Source organism: Prinia subflava, chromosome 32, assembly GCF_021018805.1.
Source record: "Prinia subflava isolate CZ2003 ecotype Zambia chromosome 32, Cam_Psub_1.2, whole genome shotgun sequence".
Lineage (NCBI taxonomy): Eukaryota > Metazoa > Chordata > Aves > Passeriformes > Cisticolidae > Prinia > Prinia subflava.
Genome location: NC_086278.1, coordinates 713,452 through 727,841, shown reverse-complemented (window position 1 = coordinate 727,841; position 14,390 = coordinate 713,452). Strand labels below are relative to the sequence as shown.

Sequence of the window (14,390 nt, the reverse complement as noted above, 5' to 3'; positions counted from 1 at the left end):
CGCAGTCAAGGAAAAGGGTCATCCTAAGAACTGCTGTGCCAGAGCTCAGAGCTTGCTGAGGAGTTGAATGGCAGCCAAGGTCTTAGGCATAAGCTCACAGGGTTTTGTTTCTTCCTTTCTTGCTTTCCAAGGAGTCCAAGTGAACCTGGGATCATGCATTACCCTCAATGTCCTGAGAGTCGTGGATCTGAAGTACTGCAGTGGCAATGGCAATGGACAAGTAAGAAAAGCTTAGCCCTTTCCTTTCTTGAACCACAGGGGAGGGCCTTCAGAGCTGCTTTCCAAAGCCAACCCTGATGCTCTTTGTGCCTGGCATCTCGTGTTTTGAGAGGTTCCTGCTTGAGGGTGCAGATGCTGAAACAGAGCAATGGGTCAGCCGATGTTTATGTCCAGGGCTTTAAGCACGGATTACCTGTGGCCTGTCCTCTTGCACGCATCAACCTCTAAAGGCACCCGATGACAGCTGATCAGATGCGGCAATGATCCACTACTGAATGCGGGAAAAGAATTCCTACGGCCTTTGCCCAAAACCACAGCCGTGCTTCGGGGTCCTTTGGAAAAGACTGAGGGAGGGCTGGCACTTCCCGCGGGGCAGCACTTCTTCTGGTTTAGCAGGGATTTTTCCAAAGCTTTGGGACTTCACTGTCTCCCTTCAAAGGCAAAATGTCTTCTTTCCCTTGGCTTTTTAAGTCTCAGCAGATTCCCGGCGACATCGGCAACCACACGTCACAGCAGGTCATCATTGCTGGCCAGTCCCAAATTGTGACCATCAACAGGCAATGGCAGGTGGCAATCATTGAGAAAACCACCGGCAGCGGGTCCTGGAAAACCATCTGGAACTACAACACGGTGAGTGGCACACAAGGTGCTTCTTGGCAGAGCATCTGAGGAGACTGCCTCCGGGCAGATGTGGCCCAGAGATGGGGCTTCTTTCCTTTTTCTGACCGTGTTGAGTGCACAGTTTGGGGCAGCACCTCTCGGAATTGGTTCCTGTTTTAGCAAAGGGTTTTCCCCAGTGCCAGGGCTTGAAAGAATGAAGTGCGAGTGCTCAATAACTTTCTTTTACAGGGTGTCATTGCAACCAGAGTCATGCAACAGAACGCCTGCTACATTTCCATCATGAACAGAAATGAGATGCCCAGCTTCAATAATCTGGCCCGCCTGGCACAGGAGAGCAGGGTAAGACTCCCAAGGAGAGAGCAGCAGAGCCATGACGCTGGAGATCATTGGCCTGTTTCTTCATGCGCTTTTTCTTTCTGGATTTGTCCCAAGTTTGTCCCAAGTGGCAGGATTGTCTTTCTCTCAACGGTAGTGGGGCTTGGGGAGTTTTCCATAGGAATGCTTGACTGAAAGAAGAACGGGACTGCACCATTGCCTTCCTCGTCTTTGATTTTTGGGAGGCTTTAGAGCTCTGCAGTTTGCCGGGAAAAGCCTTTCTCTTGAGAAGCCCTTCAAGGGCCGCGATTCTCTTGGCGTGCCAAGATCTCAAAGCCCTAAGCAGACTATTCAGTATCAAAGGGAATTGGCCAGCTCAGAACTCGGCATTGCAGCTGCTCTTGGCTAGACCTATGTTCCCTTTGGGGGGCAAGACAGCGACTCCCTATTCCACAGCCTTTCTCCTTGGGATTGTGCCTAGCAGAAGCCAGATCCCAGCACTCATCTTGGTGAATGCTGTTTGTTGATGTTTAGAACCAGATTGGTCTTGGAAGACCTACCAAGAAGATCACCTTTGTTGCCAATGGACTGGTCAACAACCTCAGTTCTTATGGAGCAGACATCTTCTCTATGTGCAGTGGAGTCACCACCTACATGGCTTACGAAGTTCACGGTGAGTGCAAGCATTGGCAGTTCCGCCTCAAAGTCACCTGGCCTTAGTTTCCCGTGGGGAATGACGGACGCACAATTGCTGCTCTTCCACTTTAAGACACGCAGAAACCAAGGGCTTCAGCACAAATTGTTTGGCACCTCCGCCAATCAGAACTGGAAGAGGGTGGTGTCAGTGCCGCCATCAATCATCTGAATCAAACCCTGACAACTCCTTTCCTGGATGCTTCAGGGGCCTTAGCCCATGATCTGGCATCCTCCTCACAGTGTAATACCCAGCCACTGGGACTCAAAGTATCTAGCAACAGAGCCTCGATTTCTGCATAGGAAATCCCAAAAGGTTTTCCAGAACATGTTTTTGGAACATTCCTTGCAGAACCACAGAGTTTGTGTGGTTTAGCAACTCCAGGAGAATCTGTCCCTCACACAGCTCAAACATTTCCAGTGCAGAAATTCTTCTGAACCTGGCTGGCTCTTAGCAACAACAGTACCCTCCTGTAGAAAGGCAGCCAATGTTTTAGGCATTACCTCATGTAGTTTTGTATCTTCCTTTCTTGCTTTTTAAGGACCCCAGGTGAATCTCGGTTCATGCATTACCCTCAGTGTCCTGAGTGTTGTTGATCTGAAGTACTGCAGTGGTAATTTCAATGGCACTGGACAGGTGAGAAAACCTTATTCCTTACCTGCTTGAATTAGTTTGGGGGTTCCAAAGCTGCTGCCAAAGTCTACCCTGATGCCTTTCTTTGCTGGCATCTCCTCTATCGAGCGTTTGCTGCTTGAGGGTTCAGATGTTTTAGAAACGCAAGGTGTAAGCAGAGGTTTCTGTCCAGGACCTTGAGCATGGATTAACTGTGGCCAGTGGTCTTGCGTACTACAACCTCTAAAGGCACCCGATGACAGGTGTCAGATGCAGCAATGATTCAGTGAATCCATGAAAAAGAATTCCTGCAGCCTTTCCCCAAGGCCACATCCTTGATCCTGGGTCCTTTGGAAGTGACTCAGGGATATGCTGGTACCTCCCTTGGGCAGCACTTCTGCACTTGTAGCTGTGATTTTCCTAATGCTTTGGGGACATCACTGTCTCTCTTCAAAGGCTAAACATATTCTTTCCCTTGGCTTTTCAGTCTCAGCAGACGGATAACAACTGCCATTTCTCTGGTGCGTGTGTTTTCCAAAATATGACCCTCACACCCTCACATGTGGCGATTATAGAGCAAAGGAGCAACCGCTTCTCATGGAAAACCGTCTGGAACTACAACACGGTTAGTGGCAGGGAGGGTGCTCATTCAAAAAGTTTACATGGAAACCAACTCATGGTATAGCTGTCCCAGGAACAGGGCGTGTTTCTACATTCTGAGCATTCTTGGTCCATCATTAGGGATTAGAAACTCTCAGCATTTTTTACTCTTGTTAGTCAGATTCTATCCCATCATTTAAGTGGAAAACCAAACTGTGAGCGCTCAACAACTTTTTGTTACAGGGCATCATTGGAACCAAAGTGGTGCAAGAGAGAACTTGCTACATTTCCACCATGAACAGAAATGAGATGCCCAGCTTTGATGCTCTTGTCAGATACGCTCCAGAGAACAAGGTAAGATTCAAAGTCAGCAATTGCTTGGACTATTCTAGTGTATTTGAAATGCCTTTTTTTTTTTTTTAAACACTGCTGTTTTCAAAACCCTGTTAACCAACTGAGAAATTAAAAGTCATTTTAATGGTTATTTTCGTGGATATTTTCAGTGATATTTTTCAGGTACATAATTTGAAAGCTTTCAAGTATTACAATATCGTCGTTTGGATGCCTTTAGTGCAGGTTCATCATGTTAAGTCTAAGTCCCAGATTAGTTAGATTATTTTTACAATGATTTAAGTCACTATTTCAATTGACTTTTTTTACTACCTTAGTAACCAAGACTTTCAATTCTTTGCTAAATCCATTTCATAAAGTCTCGTTCTAAAAGTCTGGAAAAATATATTTTCTTCAGAAGATCTAATTGAGGAAGAAAAAAAAATTCAATTTTATAGAAAAAATATTTTGGTAAACTTTCAAACTTTTTGAAGAGGACTGTATACCATGTTTCTTTAGTTCAGCTATCTAAAATAGCACAGACATTAAAAAAGTGATCTCAGCATTCAGCATATTCACCTTTGCTAAACACAGGCTTCCTTTGGAATATGAAAAACCCATGCTTTAAATAGCAGGAAGACTTGTAGGGCAGAAAGAAATCAGGAGATTCTCCTGCCAGCCAACAGCCCGAGTGCCTCTGGGGCAGGCAGAGGGCAGGGGTGAGGGCAGAGACTGAGCAAAGGCTTTGGAAGGAGCTTTGGCTCTGCAAAGCGGGCAAACTCCTCTTCTTCAGCGCTTACCTTGCACTGCCACTTCCCCTCCGGCTCCCTGCACCTTGACTCCCTTAGAACAAGCTCTGCCTTTGCTGCTGCCTTCAAGGCTTGCCAGTGCTCCCACAGGCCCCCAGGGCATGGAAAGGTGTCCCTAAAGGCACTTGGGACTCAAACATCCAGGCCCGAGTCATTCTTCCAGAGCTAGGAATAGGCCCAGAAGCAGCTCCTGACACTGAGCTTGCTGAATGTGCTATTTGTTGTTTAGAACCAGGTCAGTCTTGGAAGACCTACCAAGAAGATCACCTTTGTCACCAATGGATTGGTCAACAACCTCAGTTCTTACGGAGCAGACATCTTCTCTATGTGCAGTGGACTCACCACCTACATGGCTTATGAAGTTCACGGTGAGTGCAAGCATTGGCGGTTCTGCCTCAAAGTCACCTGGCCTTAGTTTCCCTTGGGGAATGACCAATACACAATTGCTACTCTTCCACCTTGAGATTGACTCAAAGTAAGCAACAAACATGCATCACTGTAGAACAGCAGCCATTGTTCTGGAGATGTGTATAAATCTGCTGAGTTGCTGTCAGTTTCTTCATCACAGAAATTCTTGTATTGAGGTCAAAACCTATATTTTTTTGAAATATATTCAAATTTTTTTTTACTCAGAGGAGTTAATCCTGAAGCACCATCAAAGTCTTCTGAGCCTTTCTCCAAACTGATTGTCTCCAACCCTCTTTTGGAAAACACTTGTCCTGGTTTAAGGCAAATTTGGGAGAAAACCTCCGAATTGTGTCCTTCTGGGAATCTAACCCAAACAGCCCCTCTCCCCACTCAGTCCAGGAGAAAAATCTCATTGGAGGAAAGTGGAAAAAGATATTTATTTAACAAAGTGCCCACAAGCATAAAAAATTAATAATATGAAAAAATAAAACCTCTTGCTGCTCTGAAGAGAGAGAATTTGAGACAGTCCTTGCTGTGGGTGTAGCTCAGCTCGCTCAGTCTCTTATCAGTCTCTCTGGCACTACTAAATGCCATCCTGTGCCCGGCTGGGCCACAGGTACGAGCTCCCGGTGCTCTTCTGGGTTTTCAGTCCAGAGCAGGTTTAAACAGTCCCAAGAAAAAGGGAAAAAAACCCCACAGTCCAGGGAGCTTCTCTGCCACAGCTAAATCTGACTAAAAGCAATGGAGCTCTCTGTCCCGCTGTCTGTCTGTGCTTCAGCTGACACAGTCCAGGAGCAGAAGGCAGAGGAGTGAGCAGTTTCTCCAAAACAAACTGCTCCTTTCTACTTTCCCTGCCTTCGCTCTCAGAACCAGTCTTAAAGGTACAGAACTTAACATACAGCATAAACAGATCAGACAATTGGGGATACAAGCATCGAAAAGTCACCCATGACAACACCCTATTGCTTAGCTCCAGCTGTTGCAGTCTGGCTTAGCAGTAGTTCCATGTACTCACTGCTTGCTTTGCTTTAAGCTTGCTTTGGCAGCTGAAAGGGCTCAAATGTGGTTGAAAAGGCAGGTGATATGTGCCAGATATTAAGGGCTGTCAACAAATGCACAGAGCACTTAACAGCATCTAAGCCAGTGCCTCTTTTTGTTTGTTTGTGTGTATTTGTTTGTGTTTGTGTTTGTTTGTTTTGTTTGTTTTGGTTTTTTGATGTTGTTTACGTAGGACCCCAACTGCACCAAGGATCATGTATCTCGCTTGATGTCTTCACACTTGTGAACCTGAATTATTGTGGTAGCAGTATCAAGGCCTGAAAACCTTACCTTTCTTCAATTAAGTACAGAGGCTCTAAACCCTGATGCCATTCTTTGCTTACATCTCCTCTGGGAGAGGTTCTTGGGAATTTAGATGCTGACACAGATCAGCTGGTGACCAGATCTTTCAAATAAAGTCCTTCATTGTAGAATAACTCCAGCTTATTGGTCATTACTCTTTTTCGTCTATGAACATCTCCACAAAAACATTTTTATTGTCTCCCTTCTGCCTCACTTGAGCCCTTCAAATGCCCTTTTCATTGCCAGCTCTCAACACAAGGCACACCCAGAGAGCTGGACAAGCCCCAGGGTGTGCATGGCACAAACAAGGCATTCACAGTTAGGATCTTCCTTCTCTGTTTGGGGAAAGATGCCTCACATTAAAATTCTTGATTCAGGGGGCACAAAAGGCAGAAGGAAAGAAGGGCAAAGGAGTGAGTTTGCCTTTTTTAGGGGAAGGGAAGTCTCCTTTGAGGGATTTAGAGTTGTTTTGTTCCTAAAATAAAGCAAGGTTGGGATTTCTGTTGCTCAAAACTTTAAAATCAAGATGGAGTATTTCCTCTTCTCTAACAAAATGGCAGGATGCCCCAGGTTATCTGGGTGAATACAAATCTGTCTTTAGTACCAGTCATGCAACATCCCTCAGTTTCTGGCATACTGAAATCAGTCCTGAGTCCATAATCAGGTGCTACTCTCCTGAGGAAGCTCTGTAAAGATTCAGGGCCATGTCTGACAAGAAGAAAGCAGATCCTGAATGAGCTCAGAAAGGAAGGTCAGCAAAACAGCTCAGCAATTTCTATGATTTAGAACCAACCTCACCATGTCTAGGGACTCAACATTTTTAGCATAGCAAGATTACTACCCCCTTGGTTTGAATGGTGCTTTTGGTTAGAGGCACAACTTCAGACTTTTGCCACATTGGCACAAAGCATCAATACAAGTTTACTGGGAATCTGTGCTCTGCTTCCTATAATCATTGTTTTCCATTTAAAAGTGACTGCTAAATACACTGAGTTTACCATGACCACTTTTCCCCGACTTCCCTGTATGCAATGAATTCAATCAGGCAGGTATCAAAACCTCTTATCAGAGCACTTCCCCAGGAAACTCGTCATGCTTCTGTGAACACAGGGCACCTGCCAATAAGGTAAACCCATTTTCAGATTTAACTTTGGGATATTATGTATAAAAAGTAAGAGTACACATCAATTAGCAGCAGAGCTGGCCTGGCCTCCCATCCAAATGAAGTTCCCTGTAAGTATACCTATCACTGTCTCATAAAACTCTTAAAGCTGGGCAGCTTTTAAATGGTTTTGAGCTTTTCTTGGCACTGAGCAAACTCTCAGTGATTTCAGCAGGGCTCACAAAGTGAAAATGCCAAAGGGGTGGGGACTGCAAGGGTGAAATCTCCCTTTTGGCAAGGATGGAATTCCAGATGCCTGCTCAAACATGAAAGAGAGAAGTGCTCTGTTCCAGGGGAGACACACACTTGTGCAATGTCCACAGGACAATATTCTCTCCTTCACGACCCAGAGGCAAATCAACAGTCTCAGCAAGTCACATAAAGTAAGGGCTCAGCTGTTTGCTGAGAGCATAGGAGAACCTCGAGAGAACCATGTGCACTCAGATCCTTCTCATCAAAACCCTTTAAAATGAAAGTTTGGACCAATTTTGTGTTCAAGGGAATGTCTCCATGATAATAATCGTTCACAATAGTTAACACAAATGAATTTATCAAAACATATCATTCTCCTGCATATATAAATCCTCTTCAGCTGCAAAAAGTGCTGAGCCTGTACACAAAGTAAACTGGAAGTCAGAATTATTTTAGGACAGAAAACAATTTGATGCAAGATAAGCAGTCACGATGTTAAAATGTTGTGAATTTCAAATGCTCCTTTCAGACTGATTGCTTCTCTTCTTGGTGGTTTCCTGGCTCTAGCTCTTGCCAATAGGGTGTTGTGAATGAGTGGTTTCAGTCACTTAAGGAATCAGCATAACAAGTATTGGCAAAAGCCGGTTTCAACATGAGTTTGTGAAAGTACAAGTTAGCAGAATTCAATGGCAAGTCTATTGCTTACTGCATGGATGAAACCTGCAAAGGAAAATCAAATTAAAATCACTTTAGAATGGCATACACAGCGTCCAGGGGTGCAAAGGGTGAGGGTATAAAGGGTTTAAGATTATTTAATCACTGACTCATTTACAAGGTGATTCAATAGTGTTTACTACAATTATAACAAAGACTGAAATACAGATTCAAGATAGCAACATTCATACCCTTATCACTCCTCATGCACACACACAGGCCCAGAGCTGTCCACATCTTTATCTATGTGTGCAAAAGTACCTGTTAAAAATTCCCCTTGAATTCACTGAAACAGGTCAAATGCCTTTGCATTTCTCAGTGGGTGAGGGTTGAGTCTCGAGGAGTGGGGGAATACCAGCCCAGTCTTCAGAAAGAGTCTGTTGAGTATTGCAAACCTGAGGCTTTGCAAGCTCCAGGAGATATCCCACTCCAGTGGAGATGCCTGTGGATCCCACTGCAGTCCAGGGCAGCTCCAAGGCCCCTCTTAGCGCTGGTGTTCATGGAGTCAAGAGATGATTGTCCTTAGTCCCCAGGAGATTTCCGCCCTGGCCTACTCCATGTTGGTAACAATGGTCCCGTTCTACTCAGGCTGTGAAACAGGTAAATAATGTTCCAAGGCTGTCAGGGGATGAGTGATTATCCCTTGTTCCCTGCCTGGGTCAGGTAACCAATATTCTTGAAATAATCAGTGTCACGCCCACGTTTCCCTCTAAGAGTTCCCAGTAAGGTCCTGGATACCAGGTCGGGGTAAAGCCTGAATGTAAAGTCTGACACAACAGCACTGATGGCTTCCCAGGCTCCTCACTGAGGCCAGAAATCATCTCCCTTTTAAGCTGATCTCCAAGAACAATAATTCCCCAAAACATGGCTACTGGAGCTAATGCTTTATTGAGTGAAACACTGCTGGAAATCCACAAAGCTAAATCCTTACTTCCTTTAATCTATTCCAAAAATTGGAACATCAAAAACAGCTCAAAGGAGCACCACAATAAAAGTTCACACCACTCTAGCGGCGGGGTTATGCTTGAGCAGGAGACCACATCATACAAGTGGCATTGCTGGAGGAGGCAATAAAACTTTTTTTGTTGGTTTTCTTTTTTTTTTGCCTACCAACAGATTCCACCTCATAATCATCAGACTCCAGCAGGTCAAAAATTCCAAAAGTACAATCCCCATGTTTATCAAGTAGTTACACCAGGAAATAATTTTCAGGGACAAGTGAAAAGGAAACAAATGACAAAATAATTTTATTGCAGCATTCAGCCCTTCCACACCTAATTCTGAAAACAAATAAAAGGTGGGAGGTTCACATCATTTATTCTGCCTTCAGCAACATCAGCTCTGCAGTCAGGATGAATCTCCCTGTAAGTATGCATGCTTTTCTTCCTTATAAACTGAAATCTTGATTCAAACCCCCTCCTTTATCCCTCAGAAGGGCTTCTGCCTCTCTAGAGCACTAAAGCTTTCTCTGGGGACATTTTGCTCCTCCAGAATGAGCAACTCAGCCCCTGTTCCCCAGAGGAGCTGAGGAGGTAAGGATTTTTTCACGGCTTGGCTGTAGTTACTCAGAAAACAGGAAGCCTAATCCATGTCCACTATTGTCAGTGCTTTTGCCCAGCTGGAGCACTGCACTAGTGGATCAAGCCCTTCCCTGTAATGCCAGAGCAGAAGGAATGGAAAAGCTTTCTCCTCACTCTTGTAAAATACCTGTGTGTGCCTGCACAGGTCTGAGAAACAGCTTGAGATTCAGCTCTTGAAAGAGCAAGTGTGAAATGTGTCTACTTTGCAGCACCCTGGGGCAAAAGCAAGGGTGACCCTTTTGGGGCACTGATGCAATCCCAGGATGAAAGCAAAAAAGCATCCAAGGAGGACCCTTAAACATCAGATTAAGAAAATGGAAGGAGGATTAGATTTGTCTGCCAGAGCTGCAGTTACACTTTTGTGTTTGATTTTCATTTCAGATTTTGACTGCAGTCCTTCTTGGACTTGTCCTGACTCCAGCCCTTGCTGATTACGTGAGTACAAGTGAACAATTTCCACATGAATGGCAGCTCTTTCTATGTTCCCTGCTTCATGAGATCTCCTTGAACCTTTCATTTTTCTAAAGCCTTGGGGAGATAATAACTTGAAAGCCTAAGTATTCTCTCATTTGTTTTTCTAGCATCAGCAGACTGAAGTAAGCAAGAAAATCTCCATTAGTGGAGGCTATCAAATTATGACCATCAATAGGAAATGGCTTGTGGCAAGTATTGAGCAAAAGACCAACCGTGGGTCCTGGAAAACCATCTGGAACTATGACACAGTGAGTGCAGGGAGGGGGCTTGTTCAGAGACTGGCTCATACATTCAGTAAAAATGGTTTATTACTTTTTTTAATATGTGTGAAATTCCAATATTAATTATTAAATTCCAAGTGGTCAATAACTTTACTTTACAGGGCTTTATGGCAACCAAAGTGCTGCCAGAGAGAGCTTGCTACCTTTCCATAATGAACAGAACAGAGATGCCCAGCTTTGATGCACTCCCTCAACTGGCTGCAGACATCAGGGTAAGATTGAAAAGGGGCAGTTACTTGAAAAATTGTACTTAATTCTAAGTAAACTGATATATGAGACCTTGCTATTTTCAAAATGAACAAGTACTTTAAAGACCAGGTTCATCACACCATTAATTAGATATTTTTTAAATTTCAATGGCATTTTAAAATAATGTGAGTTTAAACTCTTGAAAATTGGAATACCCTTCTTCCCATGCTTCCAGTGGAGGGTTTACATATTTGGCCAATGTTGTAGCTCAGTTAGAGTATCCTTAAAATGTTCATAACAAGTAAAACTAGGAATATGCCTGCAGTTAAATGGATCAGGGCACCGATCTTGCTGAATGCTGTTTTTTGATGCTTAGAACCACAATCGTCCAAGACCCCCTATAAAGGAGATCACATTCACCCTCGTCAAGAGAGTTATTCGTGACCTTGAATCATATGGACCAGACACCTTCTCTATGTGCAGAGGACTCACAACTTATGTGGCTTATGAAGTTCATGGTGAGTGCAGGCAAAGGAATTCTGTCTCTAAATGACCTGGCCTTTGTTTCTCTTGGGGCTTGACTAAGGCACAATTGCTGCTCTACCACGTCGAGTCAGACTGAAACCAAAGGCTTCAGCAGTTGCACAAAGAGTTGCACCTCCACAGATCAGGACAGGAACAGGGTGGTGTCACAGCCCCCATAAATGACCCGAACAAAACCCTTACAGCTCCTCTCAGGGATGCTTAATGGGCCTTCAATTTGGGCCCAGAGTGTTTTGGCTGACACTGCACTCCCCTGCAATCCCTAGAGTAAAGAGGAGGGGTCAGTCTACAAACCACTGTCCTTCAGGTGACAAGTTGACACAGGCAGCCAAGAAACTCCTGTGCTTCACAACACTAAGCCAAGTGGCTTTGATCCCTATAGGTTTTTCCCAGGGTTTTAATGACCTACGCTTGGTCCGATTCTTTCTCAATGTCACAGCCCATGCGACTGGGCCCATGAACTGGCAGCAGCCTCACCATGTCATGCCCAGCCCTTGCGACTCACACCAGCCAGTGCATAGAGCTGTGATTTCTGCAGGGGAAAGCCCAAAGGGTGCTCAAGAGCATGTCTTTGTCAGCATTCCTTGCTGAGGCACAGAGCTGGTGATCTTTGGCGACTCCAAGAGAATCTGTCCCTCACACAGCTCCAACAGTCCCAGCGCAGCAATTCTTCAGAACCTGGCTGGCTCTGAGCAACAGCACCACCCTCCTGTAGAAAGGCAGCCATTGCTATGGAGATGGGCATAAATTAGCTGAGTTGCTGTAAATGCCTTAATTGTAATTTGATCACTTGCAATAGAATTTCTTGTACTAATGGGAAAAAACACGTTTGTTTTAAATATATCCAAGGAAACTTAGTTTTATTCAGAAAGCACTGTCAAAGTATTCTGAACCTTCCTGCCAGGTGATTGTCTCCAGCCTTGTCATGGAAAGATGCTTTACAGCTCAGGATCTTACATTCTGGCATAGCAGGAATGCACCTGCTCACTGCTTGCTTTGCTTTAGGCATTGACTGACACCTGGGAGGGTTCCACAGGATTGAAAAGGGTACCTTAATACCTGGCAATATGCACCTTAGTCTGTGTCTCATGGTAACTGTTTTTCTTTTCTTGTTTTTGAAGGACCACAATTCAATCTTGGATCATGCATCAAACTTGATGTCCTTCAATATTTGGCCCTCACGTACTGCCATAACGATAACTTTGTGTAAATCACACCTTTCTTGAACCTTGTGTGGATGCTCCAGCAGCAGCCTTGTAGCTGCTGTCCAAAGCCAGCCATGATGGAGTTCTTTCCTGGCATCTCTTCTTTCAAGATATTCATTTGTGAGGTTTGAGTACTGAAACAGATCAACTGGTGAGCAGAGCTATCAATTAAATCCCTTCATGATGGAATAACTGCAGCCTGTGTGTCTCTACCCTTTTTCATCTAAGAACACCCCCACAAAAATATTTTGCCCCACTTGAGCCCTTTCATTGCTCTTTTCATCTCAGCACACCCAGAGAGTTGGACAAGCCCCGCGGTGTGCATGGCACAAACAAGGCATTCACAGTTAGGATCTTCCTTCTCTGTTTGGGGAAAGATGCCTCACATTAAAACTCTTGATTCAGGTAGCACAAAAGGCAGAAGGAAAGAAGTGCACAGCAATAAATTTGCCTTTTTTAGGGGAAGGGAAGTCTCCTTTGTGGGATTTACAGAGTTGTGCTGTTCCTAACATTAAAGCAAGGCTGGGATTCTTATCACATCTTGCTCAATTCTTTACAATCAAGATTATTTCCTCTTCTCTAACAAAAATGACAGCATGCCCTGAGCTGAGCCACTCAGCCTCTGCTGTGCTGCCTCACATCATGGTATCATCAATGTACTGGGGGTGTTGAGGAGCCTCATCATTGTTATAAATGTTCAGCCAATTCCAAATTAATAAATACTTTTATTAATTAAAGAATTAACAAAACAAAATTTAGGACAAGCCAGCAATTGAAAGTTCAGTGTTGAGTCCCGGGATCAGCACTGGGTGAACCTCAGCTACGGCCTCTAGCGCACCATAACTGCTCTGTTCACAAAGTCCAGTCTTTTAGGGATCTCCTTATATACAGTTTATTTAACTGGGGGCAGAGTATTTCTCCATAGTTCTTTGTCCTCCGTCTTCTTCTTCATATTCATAGGAGTCTCTTTCTGCTGTCAGGTCTGTTGAATGGTTCTTCTGAAGGAAATTGAACAGTAATTCAGTTTCTCGGAAGCCTGAATGGGGAGGTGGAATCGTGAATGGAGAGGCATTTTCCCCAATATTGATGCGAGATCCATACCCAAGGGGGCCAATCTGTCTCCCAGCCCATCTTATTTTCTGTTGTAAATTTTGTATTTCCCGGGTTCCAGCAGGGGTATTGTTCATCCTGGATTCCTGGCAAAGGCTGTTGTTCATCCTAAAATTCATTTGTCTCAAGCCCGACTAGCTTTCTCATTTTATTTTACAGAACATATCTTAAATCACATTTTATATACACAATAACGTGAATTATTTCATGTCATTTATTACATCACCTTCTGGGGAGGTCTGGATCAGCCTAGGGAAGTCACTGGAGACGTTTCCCCCCTCAGGGAGCTCTTGATCCCTTGAAAAATTAGAGCAGTCCGGCAAAGAAAGAAATCCTCTTGGCCACTGAGTGTCAGCCTCGAGTTGCACAGCTGAGATGGAAAAGGCACCCGATTCCCATGCAGGGGAGTGTGCTGTCCCACAGCACCAGGAGAGTGCAGTGGTGCCAGTACCAGCACAGCTGTGCTGGGTTACAGCACTGGAGATACAGCCAGGTGTCGGGAAGGATGAAATAGGAAAGCCTTATAAATATGATTGCTTGGCAAAAGATTTTAAGAATGTGAAACCTATAATCGAAGTAGAAATGAAGGTGAGCTTTGAGATGTAAGATGCCAAGCCATTAGTTACTGAACAACTGGAAAACAATGTTTGAGTTGGCTGAAGGAGAATCTCTCTTTATTGAACAATACCCTTGGCACATAAAGGGATGCCAAGGGTCCAAAGGTTGGGGAGACCCTGCCGATGTGGCAGGGAAGAAAAAAGGAGTCTAGAAACCAGCTTTTAAAGTTTAAAATGTAACACAATATGGTAATGTAGTAAGTCTTATAGGTTGTATGTAAATTCTATAAGATTTGTGTCTTTTACTGGTTGGATGATTGTAAATTAGCATATTCAAGAAAAACATATAATGTAATGTAACAAGAACTTACTCATCATTTTCCTTCTCTCTCTCTCTCTTGCTCTCTCTCTCCTGGGCATGCCTCTAGCTGTGG

General features: G+C 44.3%; 2 protein-coding genes across 3 annotated transcripts; both read left to right on the top strand.

The window, feature by feature from the left end:
• Positions 1-67: 67 nt before the first annotated feature.
• Positions 68-5,421, top strand: LOC134562986 (uncharacterized). Its single transcript, XM_063420697.1, has 8 exons — positions 68-220; positions 691-849; positions 1,069-1,179; positions 1,690-1,828; positions 3,037-3,086; positions 3,305-3,415; positions 4,430-4,568; positions 5,387-5,421. Exons 1-8 carry the CDS (start codon positions 68-70, stop codon positions 5,419-5,421), a joined length of 897 nt encoding a protein of 298 aa, XP_063276767.1.
• On the top strand, positions 5,066-12,481 carry LOC134563025 (gastrokine-1-like). Of its 2 annotated transcripts, XM_063420754.1 has the most exons (7): positions 5,066-7,182; positions 9,274-9,381; positions 9,979-10,032; positions 10,179-10,319; positions 10,454-10,564; positions 10,918-11,059; positions 12,206-12,481. In XM_063420754.1, exons 1-7 carry the CDS (start codon positions 7,171-7,173, stop codon positions 12,292-12,294), a joined length of 657 nt encoding a protein of 218 aa, XP_063276824.1. In that variant the 5' UTR covers positions 5,066-7,170; the 3' UTR covers positions 12,295-12,481. The 2 variants fall into 2 exon arrangements, with proteins under 2 accessions (XP_063276824.1, XP_063276825.1); XM_063420755.1 differs by lacking the exon at positions 5,066-7,182 and having other exon boundaries at positions 9,170-9,381.
• Positions 12,482-14,390: the final 1,909 nt, after the last annotated feature.